Source organism: Ruditapes philippinarum, unplaced genomic scaffold (assembly GCF_026571515.1).
Source record: "Ruditapes philippinarum isolate M1 unplaced genomic scaffold, ASM2657151v2 ctg588_1_1_1_1, whole genome shotgun sequence".
Classification (NCBI taxonomy): Eukaryota; Metazoa; Mollusca; class Bivalvia; order Venerida; family Veneridae; genus Ruditapes; species Ruditapes philippinarum.
Genome location: NW_026852750.1, coordinates 1 through 21,793, shown reverse-complemented (window position 1 = coordinate 21,793; position 21,793 = coordinate 1). Strand labels below are relative to the sequence as shown.

At 33.8% G+C, this 21,793-nt stretch overlaps 1 protein-coding gene across 1 annotated transcript; it reads left to right on the top strand.

The window, feature by feature from the left end:
• Positions 1–1,725: 1,725 nt before the first annotated feature.
• Positions 1,726–12,615, top strand: LOC132723516 (serine dehydratase-like). Its single transcript, XM_060708244.1, has 6 exons — positions 1,726–1,849; positions 8,511–8,695; positions 9,721–9,873; positions 11,429–11,507; positions 11,778–11,817; positions 12,314–12,615. The coding sequence occupies exons 2-6, from the start codon at positions 8,540–8,542 to the stop codon at positions 12,543–12,545; spliced, it is 660 nt and encodes a 219-aa protein (XP_060564227.1). The 5' UTR covers positions 1,726–1,849; positions 8,511–8,539; the 3' UTR covers positions 12,546–12,615.
• The last annotated feature ends 9,178 nt before the right edge of the window (positions 12,616–21,793 follow it).

Genomic DNA, 21,793 nt, shown 5'->3' with positions numbered 1-21,793 from the left:
GTAGTAATAATACTTCATCATGGACATAACTTGAAGTTTCCTAGTTAGGTAATCCTTATTGCGATATAAATATTTCAAACGTACATTATCTAAAGATAGTGATCAATGAGGTATTTGACCGAAGAACTTGATTTGTATGTCAGTATATTACAAGAAGTTGCCTTTACATTTAATATTAAGGAATTAATTTCACTTAAGTCGGTGTTAAATGTCAAATAAGATTGACTCATTCTCGCCCAATTTTAGTGATAACTTTTTATCCACCATCCGATGGATAAGAAGATGTAAATTTCTTTCCAGGAATCCTAAATAGTCAATTGTTATCGAATAATACTCACCATCATCAGTTAAAGAAATTTTCTTTCGCACGATCAACCGTTCTGTTTACACCAAAATATCCCCAGAGTGTATTAAACCTTTAATTCCAGAGCATAGTGATTTTTGAATAACAATTCTTTAACCTCAAAATGTAAGACAATTTTCATAACTTAGATTATCCCTATGATACCAGAACTCAATAATATCTGATAGGCATCTTGACCCCCCCCCTCCCCCTTGGCAGTCTTCAATGAAAGTTTGTTTTAATATGTCCATTTACCACAACTAGTTATTTCTCAGATAATACAATCTTTGATCAGTGATGTCGAGTTGTTTACGGACAGTGCGCATATGTGTGTCAAGTCCTTGAACTGAACTACTTTTGACTCCAAATCTGATAAACACAATCACTGGCCGTTTTTTTGCCTGGATCATGGATAACTGTTATGATGTGCTTTTGCAATTGTATCAAAATATTTACAGTCAATGTAGCGCAGTTTCAGTTACATTTCTTGACGCGTATTCAATCGATCGGCCAGTTTGTATGTGGCTATGTCGTACTAGGAACTCTCTTATATAAGTGTTGCTTCCGGGTCGGAATAACCTATATCTGTTTCTTCAGAAACGATGTGTTTGAACTTTTGAAAGGTTCGATCATGTTGATCTTGCCAGTAACATTTGACATCGGTCGTTTCTTAAGAGTCTGTTAAGGGGTACTGTGGTGTCTGCATGATTTGGTTCAAAGTTTGCAAGGTATTTACCATACCTTAGATGTTTACTAACTTTGGCCACGCATTTGAAAAAAAAACTTTTTGCTAAAAGTCTTTACCTTGAACTTGGCATGGTTAAAGATAACTTTGCTATTGCATGACAGGAAAAATGGTACTTATATTGTACGTACTCCCGATTTTTCATTTATCTTAGTTTAATTTGACAACCTTTTCTCGTGCGCTCCTAAGCGCGTGTTTTTGATTTTTATCGGTATTCTTCATAACGACCATTTACAATAATGTCGCCGATTTCAGTTTTTCAGATTTTCGTTTTCGCCCTGTCGCTAACGATGCATGCCAAACGGCACGTTATCAGGATGTCATATTGTCGCTCGGCTCAACTTGAAGGATTGGCTATCTGTATAAATATAAGCCAAGAAAGCGCCGCACGACAATGAGCCCTTTTTTGGTGCTTCGCTAGTGACAGGTTGACAAAACGACATTGCAACAGTGCGCCGTTTGGTGCGTTTCGCTTGAGACAAGACGAAAAGGCGATAACGATATAGGTTGAGTTGTCACTATTTTCAACGCAACGCGCAAAGTGTACTAAATCATATATATCAGTGGGTTTTTATAACCACAAGTATAATAGTTGCACTACTTTCTAAACTTACGTAACATGCATACATTTATCTAATCTATCTTATCAGCTGTATTATACATGAGCTAGCACGGGAGTAAATTAAAAGTACACTTTCTTGCAGATTTCTTTCAGTATTAACTTTCATAAACAATATTAGCCGGCCGGACAAGGACGAATTGTGAGTACTTCATTTTTATTTTTTGTATGAATGAATATGACAAAGCTTAATGCGGCTGAATAGCAGTTATCAGCATATTACACCGGGTACAATGTTGCCGATTTCAAACACAAAATTCCACTAAATGAATAGTAAATTAAATATCGCATTGCGCAGTAAAACATTTATTCGAAATAAACAAAAATGATTTATCATTTGAAAAGAAAAAAATATTAGTCACATTTCACAATTTGCTTTATAAAATAGTGGATGGGGTACAAAGATGCATTACATATGTGCACTAACAACTTTGATAATAATGATCATTGTACCTTTTGTAAAAATGAAAACGAATCTAATAAACATTTGTTTTGGCAATGTAGTTTTATAAATTGCATTGAAAATATCTATTTCGAAACAAAAAGGAAGTTTTTTCCCATCATTAACTGCAGAGGAAATGTTGTTTTTATCAACATAATATCAAAAACCATTTTCAGAAACAAACCATCTAATCGTAATATTTTATATTGAAAATGCAAAAGAGCATTTATTCAGTTTAAGGAGCCAAAGCATCATATGAAATATTGGTTCAATATTGAAAAAAGAGTCAATTATAAATCACAATTGTGATACTTTCATCTTTTATTTTATGCGTTTGAGTGGATTACTGATCAATAGGTGAAAATTGTATTTGATAATTTCACAGTGAAAATTATCAAAAATATAATTTCACACTTTTCATTGACGAGACTACTTTTAAAGATTTTCCCTATGTGGTACCTCAATTTTATTTTTGCTGACTATTTTGACATTGTCAGGGCTGTTTAGAGAAAGGCAAAGCTGGAATTGAAAAATAACTTAAATTTCAAAAGTAATGCAAAGAAACATTACTTCAATTCATTAAAATTACCATTCACCAAATATCGTCTCTATACTAACAGTCTAAAAATACACTTTCTTCCATATGCAACTGCACTTGATGACTTTTGGGCATATCTAAGTATCCTACGAGTTATAACTGCCGAATGCAATGAGAAAACTTTAAAGGCAATGACAGAAATCAGCCCGAAGAATAATTTAACAACTCAGCGTAAGTAAGGCAGCCTTTCAACAATTCCAAGGTTTTCTTATTCATAGCCCCTTTTTTTAGTTAACAACAATTATTTCTGTAACAATCCTAAAATAAGTTTCCTTTCTTATAAAAAGTTGTCCAACAGGCCACATGGTATCCCTTCGAATTAAAAGCTATTTTCCCCCCGAGAAATACACATCTTCTAAAATAGTGGCCGCATAATTATTCAAAGCACGGTCTATTATAAATTCACCAAAAATTACGGAAAAAAGGCGGATGGTGTGGCTTCTTCTTTCTACTACAATTGTCTGTTTTTATTTTTAAAACAAGGACGCATTCATATTTTTGGAATAAAATAAATGATATCAACGCCATTTAACGTTTGTTGTGGAACTTATTTTTCAGCTCAAGACTAATCTTGTAAATCGACTAAAATGGGGCTACCAGTGGGGAAAACAGATTTTAAAATTAAAGTTAATATTGAGGAAATTTCATTCAAACTTGTTTTAAGCATAAAATAAAAAAAAATGTTTGTGTGTTGTGTAAGATGTAAATTTATTTCATCTCGTGAACTTTAATAACAGTATTCTTACTCGTGTCTGTGTCACTCGTGAGAATACTAGTTTTAAAGCACACTCGATGAAATAAAATTTCATTTTACTCACAAACAAATATCCTCTATATCATGGCATATGGCACTCTTATCATATTTTTCTTAATTGAGATAAAAACAATAGCTTTTTTATATTCTCCGAATATGCAGACTTTAAATTTTAATATCTTTATACCTATCCCAAAACTACAAAAAGATTTAAGAGAATAGAAAATAACTTAAATAAAGTGACTTTGAATGGCATTTTCTTTATTCTACCTTGAATACATTTACAGCTATTACATTATATAATTCTAAATGCATCATTGCATGGTATTAAATCTGTTCATCAGATATATATTGATCTATCCATCTTATAAGTTTATGTCAATATTCCATTGGACCAAATGATAATACCTTCATTCCTTTCTTCGTTGGTTCCTCCCTCCCTCCCTCTCTCCTTCCTTCATTTCCGTACTGACGTGTGCCGATTCGTCGTCGACTTCAACTGCGCAAATTTAGCAGGGAACAATTTTGTTCGCAATTTAAAGTCTCATATGATAATTATCAAGTTAATGATCGTATTTCAATTTTCTGTCCGATCGTGTATTTCACAACGATATCGGAATATTGGATACGTAGTTTAAAATGGGACTTTTATGTCATGTCAACATTAAGTTTGTCATCCTTCACTAGATCTTTCAAGTAATCATAATGTATCAAAGCTATTCAACTAGTAAAATCGATAAATCGATGAAAAGCCTACTTCCGACTTAAGCTATTAACCACTTAATGTTACAGTAAAACCGGCCCAATGGGTTCATTATAATGGCTAAGGATAAATAAACAAGAAATACACACACTCTTCGTAGAAACTGTTGCTCAAAAGATAAATTTCATACAGTTTCTCGTTGATCTTTCTGTCATTAATTTATTATGCTCCCCGAAATATTTCGGGGGAGCATATAGTCGCCGGGTTGTCCGTCCGTCCGTCCGTCAGTTCATCAGTCAGTTTGTCCGTCCGTTCGTTCGACACAAATTCGTGTCCGGCCCATAACTTCGTTATTTAAAGTCGGAATTTACAACTATTTCACAATAATGATCACCATATTGAGACGACATGTCGCGCGCAACGTTTGGATCGCTACCTTTAAAGTTTGGGTCACAGCAAGACCTTAAAGCAAAATCGTGTCTGGCCCATAACTTTGTAATTTGAAGTCGGATTTAACAACTATTTCACAGAAATTATCACCATATTAAGACGACTTGTCGCGCGCAACATTTGGAGTTTCTACATTGAAGGTCAAGGTCACGTCACAGCATAACCTTGCAGCAAAATCGTGTCCGGCCCATAACTTTGAAGCCGTTAAGTCAGATTTTACAACGATTTCACAAAAATGATCACCATATTGAGACGACATGTGGCGCGCAAGTCGGTAGATAGATCTCATTGAGTAGAAGTGCAGTGCAAAGAACAGTAACTCTGCCTTGCCTAAGTTTGGAATTATCACACTTTGAACTTTGTCTGGGGCATAACTCTGAAACTAAAAAAGATATTCTTTTCTGTGTCCAAAACCTAGTCGGGGAGCATCACCCGTTTCATCCGGCTCTTGTCTAATCTCTGACATGTGTCATTGGTATTATTTCATACATCTGATTGATATACTCAGTGCTTTATCTACATATTCAAGACAGGGATCCCCATGTTTGAGGTTCTGGTTGTCATATCAAAACATAATTACAACAACTGAAATCAATTATAAATCGCTCATATTGTTTCAGTTATAGGCTTCTATTCTAAAGACAGTCATCTAAAAGGTACACTTAAAGGTATATATCGTGATTAGAAATGTGTCTCAATTATACAGGAGATAAAAAAACCACAAAAAATACCAAATTACCATAAAAAGAATGGAAATTATAAAATGCAAAAAAGGAAGTCCGGCTGAAATAAAAAAAACAAATAATGCTCTGTAATGAACATTCGCGATAATTCTTAACATTTTAAATGAAAAAAAAATTACCAAATTTAACCAGTTTAATGCGAGTATGCAAGTCTCCAGCTTTATCAGGGTTTATTGAAATAATTCATTATTGTTCAATTTTAGCATAAGTCTCCTACAACTTCTTATAGGACTGATTTTTGTTACAATATTCTTAAAGATTAAAGGATCAATATGTACAAGAATGGAACTATGAATAAATTATGCCATTAATTAAATTTTAAACAAGACTAAGTTATTGAAAAATACATCAAAACCATTGATATTGAAAGATGTAGAACTTGTATGGCAGGATATCGTAGTTCAGCATATAGCCTTATGGTGGAAAAATGTAGATATTATGATATCACTGTTGAATTTAGGAATTGTCCTTTTTGTGAATGTTATTTGGAAGATTTGTACTATTTTGTATTTGTGTGTCCTCTTTACAATGACTTAAGGCTGGTTGGTGGCCCGATTATGCAACAAACGTTTGAATTTGACTTGAATTTGATTGAAGTTGTCAGAAATGTTGTTTTTTAACAGTGTATTTACTAGGGAACACGAATCCCAGACTGTTTTCTAAAAAAATATGAAAGAAATATTCTTATACTCGTTTTTGCACTGTTTTCTGTGGACAAATGACACTACCAGGATTGATGAAATAGTTCATGGCCCTATGTACTTCAGGTAGTCAGAGAAACCAACTAATGGTCTTATTTTTCAATATAATCTCCCTCTACACTAATGCGCTTTGTCCACCTGTGCTCCAACTTGTTTAACCCTTCAAAATAAAGCTCTCTATTTTGGTCCTCAAAGAACTCATTGATCACCTCCATGACACCTTCATTGCTTCCAAACCGTCAACCACAAACCTTGGTTTTAAGTTTCGGACACAGGTAGAAGTCAGTAGGGGTCAAGTCCGGAAAAAATATGGGGATGGGGAAGAATTTCAAAGGCGCAGTCAGTTACAGTAACCTTTGCAAGTCGGGATGTATGAGCTGGCGCATTGTCGTGCAGATGCAGAGAGCTTGATTTAGTGTGTTCCTCCTTTTACGCGCGATGTTTTGACGCAGACGTCTCAATTCGTCTGCATAGTTCGTACCGTTTATGGAATGACATTGCTCGAGATAGTCAATCGTGATTATCCCCTGACTACCAAAAAAAAATTGAAGCCATCAACTTCCCTGCTGATGACACCCTCTTGAATTCTTCGGAGGGGTGAGTCAGGGTGCTCCCACTGCATGCTCTGTTGTTTTTTTTTGATTCTGGATTGAAGTGACGGATTCATGTTTCATCCTGAGTTACAATCCGATAGATAAAATTAGGTTCATCCAAGATATCTTGAGATGTCAAGCCTGGGCCGTTAATGGTCGTTAGTCAACTGTCAGGGGATCCATCTATCGGGAACTTTTGACATGTTGTAGACATCAGTCAGAATTGTCTGAACCGAACCTAAGCCTATACCCACTACCTTGGCAATGTTTCGCAGCTCTCGCCTTCTGTCGCACATGACCAGATTTTGCACAGCTTCGGCATTTTCAATGTTAGCGACCTCTTTTGGCCGCCTGGGCCGCGCATAATCTCCAATGCTCTCCCTTCCCCTCTTAAATTCACCAGCCCATGTTTCACGGTGCTATAGGGAAGGGGGAATCCTTCCAAAGTATCCATGAAGTCTTCCTTGGGGAACATCCCTTTCTTACAGAGGTATTTAATGATGGCTCAGATCGTTCAGCACGACATTATTGTTGTGTAAACATGTTCCGGGTACTTTTAGTTTCTTCTTTTCGGCCATTTTCAACTTGGGTGGTTCCAATATTCCTACTTGAATACTGTATAATCTCCCATAGGATATGTTGCCTGCTTTTTAAATTTGTCTTTTGACGTCTTCTCTGTGATATGCAGGATTCATAACCTCTGATCCCCTTTTAAAATGCCATTTTATATAGTTCCGCCCATTGTTTTCTCGTTTAGGGCAAAAACATTCCCATACGCTGCTTTTCATGGAATGGGAAACCTGGTTCACACTGAAGGTTCCATGATTACCGCCGTATGAACACATCTACGGATGTTTCAAAATTTTACCATTTTCGTGTTAAAGGGATACTCAGGCAAAATAATGATGAAAATATAAGAATTATCTTCTGTACTCAAATCACCCTTAAATGACATTTCTTAAAGTCCCAGCATGAATTTCTGTATAAATTCTATATCTTTTTGGTTTGAAGCTTGAAAATAACTATATATGTTGAACGAAATTTAGACGCCAACAGAATCACCGAAAAGTTAAAAAAAAACAAGTCATGTGATTTGAACAAACCCTGGAAGTTACAATAACAGGTGTTGTGGATATTGTATGATTGAAATAAGTCTAAGTAATTGATTTGACATGTTCTTTAACGTTTCCAGAGTACACAGTGACAACTATTGTGAAATCTTAGTGCTCTAACCTGACCCACGCGGGTCAAGATAGGAAATCACCATTTTATTCTTTATATGGAAAAAAGTTTTGTTCCTTTGACTGTTTAGTGTATTTATTTTGAGGACATTTAGAGAATAATGAATGAAAAATTCAAAACTAAGAAATGAAAATTTTGCCTGTGTCTCCCTTTAAATGTTGAATACTGCTTAAGCCGGTGCAGGTGGCTTGGACGGTAACTTGCTCTTTCCACAACCGTCCATGAACAGGCTCAATCAAACCGAGACTGCAACATTTTTAATTTTGTTGTGTTGGACTTTCTTTAGGGATTCTGTTTTTCTCTACCTTATTTCAACTTTTTCCATTCGGTCTAAATGACAAACCCCTCTACTGATCAAATTGTGTTTTGTGAAACTTAATCTATGCACAACCGCGTGTAACTCGGTCAGTAATCTTCAATACGATATCGATTTCGACGTATCGTGTGTAAATGTGAGTGTTGTGGCTAGAAGTATATCGGGACGATAACCTTTTGATCATACCTCGTATATAAGCTGTAAACACAGATTGTTTTTCTTTTTATAAAAGGTGTAGTTTACATCTAACTGTTTCTATAGATTGCCAGGTAAACAACTACTGGTATAACATGGCATCTGGAGAGGGACCCCTTCATATTGTAACACCAACTATATATAGTATGCCTTTAAGTAAACTAACTGGCTATGATGTATACCTGAAACTAGAAAATCTCCAGATACCAGGATCATTCAAAATCAGAGGCATTGGAAACCTAATTAAAAAGGTACCGTAATAAATGTATAGATATATGTGTTATTATTTACCATTTAGCATGCTTGTGGCAACTGAAGATAATCATGCATCCAATACATCTTTGCCATTTGATCTAATTCTGATTTTATTGCTTACTGATCAGTTGGTAGATATCTTGAATTATCCCCTAAATGATGAATTGTTTTGTTATAAGTTCGTACTTATTTACTCAAGTTGGATTGTGTTTGAAAGCTATAAGCAAATTTAAACACTGTTAAATAAGTTTTTGGAACCAACCAGTACTGCGCAATGAGTGTGATGCTTGCTCTCGGAACTGCTTGTCCCTGATCGGATTTGAACCTTCTTGGCCAGCCATCCTTATATGACTAGTTTAAAGCATTAACTACTCGGTCACGCCGCCAAGTCCAGATTGAAGAATAGGCACGCCTATTAAAGATTGTTTAAAGCATGGAAATAGTTAACAATACAGTTCTCTTATAAACTGTTGTAATCAGACTTAAACTGAGTAATTATTGAGGAAACACATTGATCAAAATGCCCATATTACTTAAAGTCAAGTAATTTGTTTAAGCATTATTTATATCTTGTGTCTTTAAATCCCAGTCATATGTGTCATATTGACTTAAACAAGGATCAAAGCTATCCAGGGACTGAGAGGAAAATAGATTCTGCCGAAAATTAAAAAAAAAAACTTTTTAAAAATAAAATAGGCAAAGAACAATTCGAACCTGATATACAATGTATGGTCAAAGTCAAGGTTTGGTTCTATTTGATTATTATGCTCCCCGTTTATAAAAAAAAAAAGTTATTTTGTCAATCCTTGTTTGACCTTATAGCAATTTTAATATCGATTGCTATTATTTTGGTGTGTTGGTACATTCTTTAGAAATCTTATTTGTGGGTGACACATTGTAGAGTGAAAGTCCATAAAGGGGTTGATATCTTTGTATAAAAGAGGAATGAAATATAACTGGTAGAACACAAACAATTAAGCCATTTGCTGTGTTTAATTGTAAATTATAATATTGGTTCCAGGCATCACAGCATGGTTGTAAGAAGATAGTTTGTGCATCAGGCGCAAATGTTGTCTTTTCAGCAGCATATGCAGCTAAAACACTTGGTATTCCTGCAACAATTGTGCTGCCCCAGAGTACCCCAGGATTTGTAATAGATAAACTCAGAAATGAGGTGAAAATATAAGATAATTTTATAAATCCATTTAAAAGGAGTCCAAAAGTGATCAAAAAGCCTAAAAACATAAAAATTGATAGATACATAGATCAAGTGAAACACATATAATAGATAATAAACGAATACACTGAAAATTTCGTTTAAGTGAGATTTTTAGCCATATTTTTGTATCAATTTTTAAAGCAGCTCGTCCAGGCTTGGTTCACATACCCCCCCCCCCAAAAAAAAAAAAAAAATTAATAAAAAAATAAAAATAAAAAAAAAAACACCACCAAAAACAAATCCTCTCTGTGTTAAATGAAATTAAAAATTAAAAAAGATTTTGAAACATTTTTCCCCTATACACAAATGTATACGTCTACCACGAAAAGGTCACCTAGTGGCCGTAACGTAGCTCTACTAGGACACACTGTAGAACAATTATAACGTCAAATTCTGTAACAGTACAGGCTACTTTGCTACTCCTTAAACATTATGCATTTAGCAAGTTGTTAATATCCTTCTTCTACCTTGTATTTAATCTTAAATAACTTACATTTAAACTTTTAAGCGGAACAGTACAAAGTAGATTTTGTACTTTAGTTTTCGAAGGTCGATCATCACTGTTATCTTTTGCAAGACTTTAACAAGTTGAGAGTGTCCGAGTTTAAAAGTCAATTATTTATATAGTATATAGGAAAAAAGCTCCTTCATTTGTCAAAGTTGTTTTGGGATTTTGTTATTACATGTATTTTGTTTATTTTTTTATACTTTTTTTTTGAGGGGGGGGAGGGGGGTATGGGCATCAAGTCTGGACGAGCATCTGTGTCAATTTTAGGTGATATTGCACACTGATAATGATGGTTATTTTGAAAAAACAGGGTGAGGGAATGTCCTGAAATTTTATTCAAACGTTTGTACTCCGGACCTACATCTAATGTGAGGAGATCTTGGAAAACCGTCAAACCGGAAAACCTGACAGTTGGGTTCCTTTAATGACAGGGATAATGTCTGGATTAATTAAAATGACTCTGGTTTTAAATTAGGATATTGAATTATATCATTTAAGGATTCTAGCTATCTGAAAACATCAGCTGATATCAAAATGCCAGTGTAAGCTCTTTAGCTGAAATGTCTGACGGAAGGGGATGGGGTTGTCTTTTGTTTACTCCAATCACTGCATCAGTATGACATAAACCTGTTTAAAAAGAATAATCTCGAACATTTTCTTTGAAATTTTTCATTTTCCATGTAAGGTTTAATTTGACATTTTCACCCATGTGTATATAAAATGTTAAGGCAGTGTTTCCTTCTTATCTAAAACCTAATCGAAACTTTATTTTAGTGTAAAATCCAGTATCGATATAAAACAATCCCTAGCATAGCTGTATAAAAAACTAGTATTTCAGTATAAAAAACTAGTTATTTCTATAAAAGATAGTATTTCAGTATAAAAATAAATAACAAAAATAAGATAAATTTCTTTAAGCTAAAAACCATAATATTTCAATCAACTGTTATTTTCTTAGTTGTACTTCTGTTTATATGGTATATTTTACTGACAAAATTACAGTATGGAGCAGAGGTGTTGCTTCATGGCAAAGTATGGGATGACAGTAATAACTTTGCAGCCGAGATGGCGAAAGATTCAGGTGTGATTTTGATTGTTGAAACTGAAATTTAATAGTAAAACTATACAGTTTTTATCAAATATTTTATTGACCATTTGAATTAGATTTTCTATGCATTACCTTTTAAAGGGCTTCTACTGAAGTCTGGTCAATTGTCAAAAGTAAATTTTCACAAACCGAATTTTTTTGTAAAAAAATGCCAACTTTTAAAAAATTAGCAACTAATTTCTGCTGTTTAAATTCAGGTATAATGGTAAAAAGAAAAAAATTCATTGTTTTATTTTTTCACAGATTGTTTGTTTGTACATCCATATGACCATCCAGATATATGGTAAGTTTCTTTGTTCTTGTTTTGGAACCATTAAACCCACCAGCTTAGAGTTCAATTTTATCTCAATTATTCGATGAATAGAGAGAGAGAGCTATTGTCCTCAGCCTAGTGTAAGCATTGCTGCACATTTTGGTTCATAGCCCATTATGTGTGAAAAATAGTTACATTGTACGTACTACCATTTCTTTTTTTTTTTTTTTTTTGAAAAACTGTTTATTTTGGTTTGTTGGTACATTTTCCAAAAACATAGTCATTTGATATATGCATATTTTGATATATGCATATACACTGTACTATAATCGTTTAAGTCGTTAGTGATGTTGGCAATTGTTATAATTATAGTGAATAACATTTAGTATTTTGTATGGATATCAAAATACTAAATTGTTTACATTTTGCTACCTTTGCGACAAATAACTGCAAGTTCAGAGCAACATTTTTGAATATGTATATTTGTACTATCACAATTGTGAAACAAGATGCTATATAAATTTAGGGAAGGACATTCAAGCATGATTGAGGAAGCTGCCCAGCAGATGCCATGTAAACCAGATGTTATTATTGCATCTGTCGGAGGGGGAGGACTACTCAACGGTGTTATGGTGGGCATGAAAAAAGTTGGCTGGAGTGATGTCACCTGTATTGCTATGGAAACTATCGGAGCAGATTGTCTGAATGTATCACTTAAAGCTGGCAAAATTGTTACATTACCAGATATAACTAGGTGAGATATTTATTATGTAAAGATGTTAAAGGTATATGTAAAGATGTATAACAATAGTTGACGAGGAACCAAAAAAAAATTACAATTTGCTGATAATAAGTCACATACTTTTCAGAAAAATCACTTGCTACTGCTTGAAATTTGTAAAAAAAAAAAGTTAACTAATTTTTTTCTTTTTTTTTTCTTTTTTATTTTGATAAAAAAAGGTTGAGCCAATTTTACTTACCTGTGGAATAAATGTTTTTGAAACAGTCCATATTATATAATTTCAACGTTGTTTTTTTAGTATTTTGCAATGTTTTTCATTGTTACATTTTGGCTAAAAACATCATTTAAACCTATTTCTATAATTAATATTGTATATTAAGCTAAAGAATTTAATAAAGTTGTAATTGCAGGTTTATTAGGATTGTATGTTATCTTAAATAGTTTCATTAAAAGAGTGTTAAGATTTTTAACTGTACTATCTATTAGCTAGGGTTTTATGTCGACCAAGATTTCGGTATAAATCTCTCACCGCAAAGCAACTTAATCTACCAATTATTAAATTATTAAATCAACTTATTATTATTAATCTTGCGTTTCTCCATTGTGTTAATATCGCAAGCTTAAGTAAAGGTTTTGCATTTTCAAAATGAACATTTGACTTTTTCTTTCAATCATTTTATAACTATTTCATTGTATTGTCATAAAATGTACTGTTAAATGAACTTGCACCATCTGATTTGTTACTAGTAGTAAAGTTATTATTCAAAATGTATTTGGTTTTAGGATTATTTTTCTTCATTCAATGATTCCAAATAAAATTAATTCACAGAACTTTACCAACAAACTCACTTTTGTTTAACATTTTTGAAATTTTTGATAATAAAATATTTACTTTCTGTCAAGAAGAAACACTTGAAAATTATTTAAGAATTGGCGCTACACAGGGGAATCACTTGCTTTATATAGACTAAGGTGTCCGCTCCATAACGTTTTGCCGAAATAACTGGGCACAAGTGATCACCATTAAAAGTCGACGTGCAGATCGCAATAAATTGGTTGCAACCACAAGGTCAAGGTTTCACTTAAAGATCAAGTGTAGAAAAGTCTACATTTCGTTTCCGCTTCATAACTGTAAACGTATGTCAGGATGGGGAAAATAAATACAATTCTTTTAAAGTTTTCTAAGTATATAACAAGTATTTCGGCAACAACAGTGTCTAGTGAGTTAATAATACTGGATATAAATACATACCAACTTACAAGTTTGGATAACAATGTCGTTTGTAAGATGTTTACTGTATTTGAACTTTGGCGGTTTTAAAACTTTATTTGCATTACTTGGAGGTCAAGACCGAAGTGACAGCATTGGTTGGATTCCGACTTTTATAAGGTTCGATGTTTGAAATCCACCAATGAAACAACAGAAATCCGGAAATCCTCCAATGGACAGACAGCCGGATTTCTGAATCTGAAATCTTGGATTTCAATGGCGGCCATATTGAAATCTCATATAAAATCTACATACGAAAATCATTAATATACAAAAACATGTAGTGAATACTTATGGATTTCTGACCTTAATCAATTATAAACTTTACATAAATTATGTTCTTGAATTGAATTTGACTGAAATTGACATTAACAATAAGAAATCTTCAATATAAAATATGAAGTGACAGATTTCAAAGATGTCTGTCATTGGACGTCTGCTACACAGAAAATGTAAAGAGAAATCTGTTTTCTGCTATACAATAAGGTAAGTTTAACATTTCTATCAGCTAAATTGCAAAGTCAATAAGTGTCAATACAGTGTTCCTTCAGATTAATCAGGTAAGTGAATCTTGTTCTTGTAGAAGTCAACAAATTATGAAGCTATAGGATTTCACAATGTCACTTGGATTTCATTATAAGTTCTGTTGTAAGTACATTTCAGAATTATGCTAGAATGTCATATCCTTACACACCCCCTCCCTAAGTCTTTAAGACTGATATTCCCTGAACTTTTTATACTGTCCAAAATAGGTACTAGACCACAAAATATGTAATAGAAAGAGCACCAAAACACGAGGCTATCTGATTTGTACGAGGGGGCGTAGCCCCCGAGTATAAATCAGATTGCCGAGTGTTTTGGTGTTCTTCCTCTTTTGTATCATAGTCAAACATGACAGCACGTTCCCTGTTGTCATAATATGAAACCCCAGAAAAAATTAACCAATGAACGAGCATTTGAATATGATAGTTCTGCCCCTTTCCCTTTCTCTGCCGTCACAATATGTAAACCCCGAAAAAAATGAACCAATCCACGGGCATTATCTGGAGTGCGGGTAACTGATACCCGCACTCCAGTTACCGCACTGTGCATGTATATGTATACGATTTAACTCTGACACTTTTTCAACAGAAAGGTACCCAAACTATGATACAATTATGATTTATTTCACAGTTAGTTAAAAGTTCTGCTGTTCTGTAATTATTATTACTTTATGTATATATATTATATGAAAAGTTTATTTAATCAGATAATGTAAATGTCCTCAGTCTTATTGTAGTTTTTATGTCATGCTTAATTATTTTATTCAATTCCTAGGTGTTGATTCTTCAGATGCGGAAATGTCAAGATTTTATTCAGATGCGAATTTTAACACCAGCAATTTGTTTCAATATATCTTCCAATTCTTTAGAGTGTGATGCTGCTTCAAGCTGATACATGTATGTGTCTTACCAAGTTTTGACTATTTCTTTAAGCTTCAAAGATGTTTCAAATAGTAACCTAGATGGATGATACTCGCGTGGTAGCGGTTTGTTTGGAAGCAATTAATATGTATATTTATAACATACAGCATACATTCATACACAATTACTTTAGATTGAATACTACATATCTCCTAGTCCATTTTAAAGCATTGAACAAATTTCTGATAGTCTCCTTATTCTGGGTACTGTTTTTCTAACCCAATGTCTACCAGTCATTAAGTTTCCCATAGAATACAGCAGCTTCACATTATAGAATCACACACGTTAAGACCAGACTCTCATGGCCATTAACACACGTGACATCATCCTAATGAAGTCACAAAGGTCATCTTATCGTAATCCCTGGGTGATCAGGCCAGTATTACCGTGTCCCGCTTTCCATTCCTCCAAAATTAATTTTATCATCCGTGAAAGGTGTTGTTATCTATGGTCATTCTTAATACACTTTTAGCATAGTAGGTATTCTTTCTTTTGTTCTGCCCATCTGAGATATGCATGTATTAGGTTCACAAGCTACCATGCTTACTTTTCCAATTCTAAAAATATATATAGGTCACCTATTGAAGTGCAAGTTCCAACGTCACTATTTTGTTTGATTACTATAGTTTGTTCCATTCACTTGAGTGCATGACGAGTCATTTAAAGCAACACCAATTACTATTTGAAGAGAATTGTCTTTGTAATTAGATTAAAAATAATAAAACTGGCAACATAAAGTCTTTGTTTGGTACCTCTAAAATAACCCACATTGATGTTTGTACTTTTTCGGATACAATAACTTAAAAAGCAGAACAATTATCTGAATGTGTACCTGTCCATTGTTGGATATTACCATCTAAAATATTAAGTCTCTGATTTTCTATATCAGTTGTTTTCACATTTTTTCATTAAAAGTCTTGGTCAATGATGCCTTGGGAATGTGAGTTTTGCTACTTGTAACCCAAAACACTTTCATATGTTTGTATAATGCTGACAGCATGATCTATGTACTATGTACAGTTTTTATTTGTTTGGGTCGTCAGACCAAACAAATAATGGTAGCGAAATTTCAGAGTCTAATGTTGTTAATTGCAAACGCCGAAAGTAGTCCACTTTTTTTAAGCGGTTACTTCCCTGTCTCAAACACCACCTTAAACCAAAACCAAAACAAACAAACAGTTTTGCGTTGACGAGGCGCATTTATTTAGGTAACATGGAAGCAGTTTATGCAGTAATACAAAATCTTTTAATTTTATTTTTGTTTAACAAAATGCATTGATATTGCAATAAAACTAAATTCATTCGTAATGATAAAATATTATGTTATCTGCTACTTGTGAACTATACATGTATATATAAACTTGAATTAACTGTGGGAAAACATGTCCCATACAATAGTAAAAGAGTAATGTCATATAGATTTACATGTATCAGCTATTACTTTTTGGAATACACGTCACAATCAATAGTTATTATATTATAATTGTAGCTTGTAAACATTCTAACAGAATTAACAAAATATCATTGACTGTATATTTGTCATCGGAATACTGGCCGCCCACGAAAAACCCCGTCGCCGTTTTTTTTTTTTGTTTTTTTTGGCGAGAGGAAACGTGTATCCGTAGCATGCACGAAATATACCGGTGATCGGCACATTTCTCAGACTATTCCTCGAAATATTGGACTTAACGGAATTCTGTCCAGACGTGCTCTCTCTATTTTTTCAAAGAAAAAACTCAGAAATATAAACTTTCACAAAATATATAATTGAATTAGAATGTAAGATGTTACCCGTAAGAGAAACCTCGTAGAAGTGACCAATATATCACATAACTAGTTATTTATAGACCTATAATAACAGACAAAACCGGTTTTGGTCACGCTATGTTGAGACAATATTTCTCCGCTATACGATGTAACGCGGAGAACTATATTTATATGTACACTAACACCGAAAAATTCAGGGGAGATCACTGCGTAAAGATGGTCAAAGACAGGCGAATTAATTTTCAAGCAAAATGATTCCCGAATGGTCGAAGATTTCTAATATTGTTTTATTGTATTTTCTGATCGAAATTAAGTAAATACAAAGCGGACATTCAACCTCTGACACAGAAGTTCACAACAAACCTAACAACAAGTAGTTCTCAAAGCAGCTTAAAACCAGCGATTTAAAAGAAAGAAATATTTTTATTTTGTTACAAGTATCCAACAAATAACAACGCATTCAAAGTTTAAAAATAGCGTTGGCTAATAGAATTGTCAATAAATGCACAATCACAAATTACGCGGATGAATATGATTTTATCAATGAAAATACTATTTTTAGCGCTGTTGATTACCGAATACTACACAAACCGAGTAGTGGAATATATAGATTCTACATGTCGGACTGTTTGGGCGAGAAGATTTTCGCTAAATTATTTACTTCAATTTTAAACAACAGGTTTATCCTGAACAAAAAACCTCGAAATTAATAAGGAGAACAAACCCGAAATGCAATGGAAGTTCTAAATCTAGAATGACCTGATGTTATTCAGATAGTATTTGTAAAACTTCTCCGTGGTGCAGGGGTAACGCGCTCGCTTCAGGAGTGAGAGGTCTGGAGTTCAAATCCAAGTCGAGGAAACTTTTTTTTTTTTAATTCTTTTTTAAGTGTCTTTGTTAAGGAAGTAGCCATGATATGCAAGGATAAAGTGTGACTGTCGTAAAAAAATGAACATAAATGATTTTTTGATGCATCTCTAGTTATGCAGGCTTCCGTATGTATCAAACTCTGGTGCCTTGCAAAATGAATTATAATACATAAAAATAAACTTATACAGGAAAATGCATACAGATATACAGTACGATTAAGATTGCAAAGATCAGAAAATACCACAGAACTTGCATCCCTTTGATTCTTTATAAATATACATGCTTATAGTAAGCTCCAGGATTATTTACATCTGTGTTAAACAACAGTTAAAGTCGTTACAAGCCCTAAATTAGAATAATATGGTTTTCTTCAGGCCGTTCACATATAAATTCACCGTGGCTGAAGGGTTTTCGCGCTCGCCTATGAAGCGAGAGGTCTGGAGTTCAAATTCCAGTAAAGGCAAACCATTTTTTTTTTTCAAATTGTTTAAGTCAAATAAACATTGGATTGCATATCAGTGTTGCAATAAGTCTTATAGCCAATTTACTACAATTAAAACGCTGGAAAGCATTGGTGGCACTATACATATAATCTCACAACCTGCACCTTTCGTACATTCTGAGACCCAAACAAATTCAGCGCCTTCTGTGCTTTGATTTTCGATGCACTTATACTGAAGCTCAGGACACAGGTTATTGTACAGTTGATCTAAAGCCATTCGCTCCTGTGCATTGTAACTCAGATCAGAATATGCTTTGCGTGCAAGTTCGGAGAGAGCATCTGCAAAAGACGCAATAGATTCTGTTGAACCTCGTTTTCTTGCTTTCAGAGAAGATACCCACACTTGTTGGTCATACTTGTTAGTAAATGTATTTCGCAAGGCTTCAACCAGGCTGCGATAGCTTGATTTAATGTCAGTAGGAAGTCTTGAAATAAAAACTTGGGCTCTTCCCGTCAGACAGGACCTTAAGGCTAAATTCATGCTATGTAAGTTCCAGCATCCTAATTCAGCATTTATTTCAAAATGATCTATGAATTCTTCAAAATTTTCATCTCCACTAAATGATTTAAGTTTAATATTTGGTCCCCTTGGCAACATTGTCCTTGAAAGTCCATATGTCTGTCATAGTGTTTCGTCCACTTTGATGGTCTACCCCTTGAAGGGGGACTTCGGTCTTGACCTGCGAGCGGTTCTTCATCATTTGTGTCATACTCATCCAATGGAGAATCAGCTCTTTCCGTTTCAATATGAGGATGTGGCTCTTCATAGCCCTGTCTTTCATCATTCAAAGCTCTGTTGTTATTATTCTGACTAAATTCTATTTCAGAATCTGAAGAGTCTGCCATAATGTATGTTAATCCAATGTAAATACTGTTTAAATCTCTATTTACTGTTAATCATTGATATAGTCAAGGAATAAAATAATGTTCTTGTCAGTTCATGTGTATGTTTCTCACAAAATAAAATTTTCTTCACAAGTTGAAATGTTAGTTTTTTCTTATGGATGGATGGATGAGATGCACTAGTCTGGTCCGTTTTATAGGATGGTAAATGATTTAGACCATCCCACTACTTCTGACACCATTGTAAACGTATCCTGGTGTACGTAGTTCCGACGCACCTAAGAAACAATCACTATTTACCGTAACAAAATAAGGTGACAACTAACAAATTACCTAAGCAGTGAAAAATTTATTCATTTCTTCATCTTTTACAACGTTTTTCATTAACTAAAAACTATCGTTAACACAAAAATAATCAAAATATGACAAGCATAGATTTCCAATATGGCGGATATGAGAGTACAGAGAAACGACGCATTTGATTGGTTTCTATATTTAATCTTACTAAAACGAAAGTACACTTCCTTTTCACTGCGAGAATGATGTACAGCAATTTTGTAAACAGCACGAAACATTTCAAGCACAAAAGTAAATAAATAAAAGATGACAATTATTTCAGTTAATCAGGATTTCAGTTTTTTTGAGAAGACTAAATTCAAACATGCTTTACAATGATTACAGGTAGACCAAAACAACAAAGATAACATCCGTTTTATTGCCCTACCACTCACAATTGTGCTAAAATATTTTCTTTTCATTAGTAGGTGGCTTTTTACATGTCAGTGAGGTTTCTTTGTACAAGAAAAAAAGAAGCAGGAGAGACAGTTTCAGATATAACAGGAGCAGTGTCAGACTCAATGAGTGGCTCATTTTCAGGCAGGAAAGAAGGTTTAAATCCTGGTCCTGGCTGGCCGCATCTTCTGACTGAGATTTCTCTTGCTGTTAATCAGTGAAAGAGAAGAGTTAGACTGGTTTTCAAAGGCTTTCTGAAAACAGACTGCAAAATCTTGGATAACAGTGCTTTATATTTAAATAGGCACTGAATTCAAGCTTACATATGTCATTATGTAATTTAGTGATTGACCTTCCACAGGACCAGGGTCTTTCAAATATAATTTCTATTTGAAAGACCCTGACAAGACAGGTCTCTCAAAATTTATGTCCGCACCTATTGAAATGTTTTTCAAAGGCCTGAAACAACCTATAGATATCCATGGGCTGTAGTACATTGCATGTATGAGCAAGTTAATAAGTAAAATAATCATTTCTTGTCTTGCCCTTTGAACAATATTGAAATTGATGTGATATCTATGCTTATGATCATAAAACATAACAACTGGGCAAGATTCAGACCTTTCTGGAAGAAATCAGATGTGATTGGAGATATAGTTTTAATCATATGCTTCAATCACTCTCTGAAACAGTACCATCTGTCACAGGAGTACTACCATTCAGCAATGCTGAATTTATGCCAGTAGCAGATATACAATACAGCATATTGACAAGCAGTAATTATGTCTCTCTGCATTTAAAAAAAAATAAATAGCTGTTGTCATTGAAATTGGTGAATAATTCCTGATCTTGACTTCAGGATCTGTAAAAAATAACATAGATAATATTAATAATAAAGCAACATAACAAGAAAAGAACTTAATAGAATACAAACTTTAATATACAGTCTAACCCCGTTTATTCGAATTTCCTGGGACTGAATATTTACTTCGAATAATCGATGGGTTCGAATAATCGAAATCGGAATATTGTGATAGACGAAAACTACTCCACTTTGACCAATCACCGCAAAACTACCGTTTACAACACACTTGCTTCCTGTAATCAATTGAGAAAAATAAATATTAAAGAAAAGATGCGTAAAAATTATTGTATTGACATTGAAGACATAAATACTTGCATTTTATTCTACATTATGTATCGTTTCGTTTCGCGCAAAGCCTTGATAATGGCCGTGTCGTCACTACGGTATTTACAGCTAAACTCTCGTATTTTCAATTAGGATAAATTAAGGCTCTCATGTAGCGTTACAATTAATGAAAAAAATGTTTTGGATGTTTTGACAAATTCACATATACGGAATGTATAAAAATTATTGCTGTCATCTTAAACAAAATCGGACACGGTGCATAGCTTTTCATTTTCGTTAATTAAAGTTGATTAAAGAACACACGAAGAGTTATTATCATGATTGTCTAATTACACGCATGACTGTGGATATTTTTCACAAGTCGACTGGTCAGCGAGTGGATCTGCGTCAATTAGTCTGGCTTCGAATAATAATTAGGCTGGCTTCGAATAATAGGTGTGAAATTCTTTCATAATTGTATAATCGGGACCGAAATTTTACTTCGAAAAATAGGAGGTATTCGGATAATGCATTTCGAATAATACACTTGTATTTATATGTTTTATATAGAGATAAAAACGGGACCAGCGATTCTACTTCGGATAATGCCGGGTATTCGAATAAAGGGTTGTCGAATAACCGGGGTAGGACTGTAAATGCATTCATAAAGTCACACAATAATGAAAGG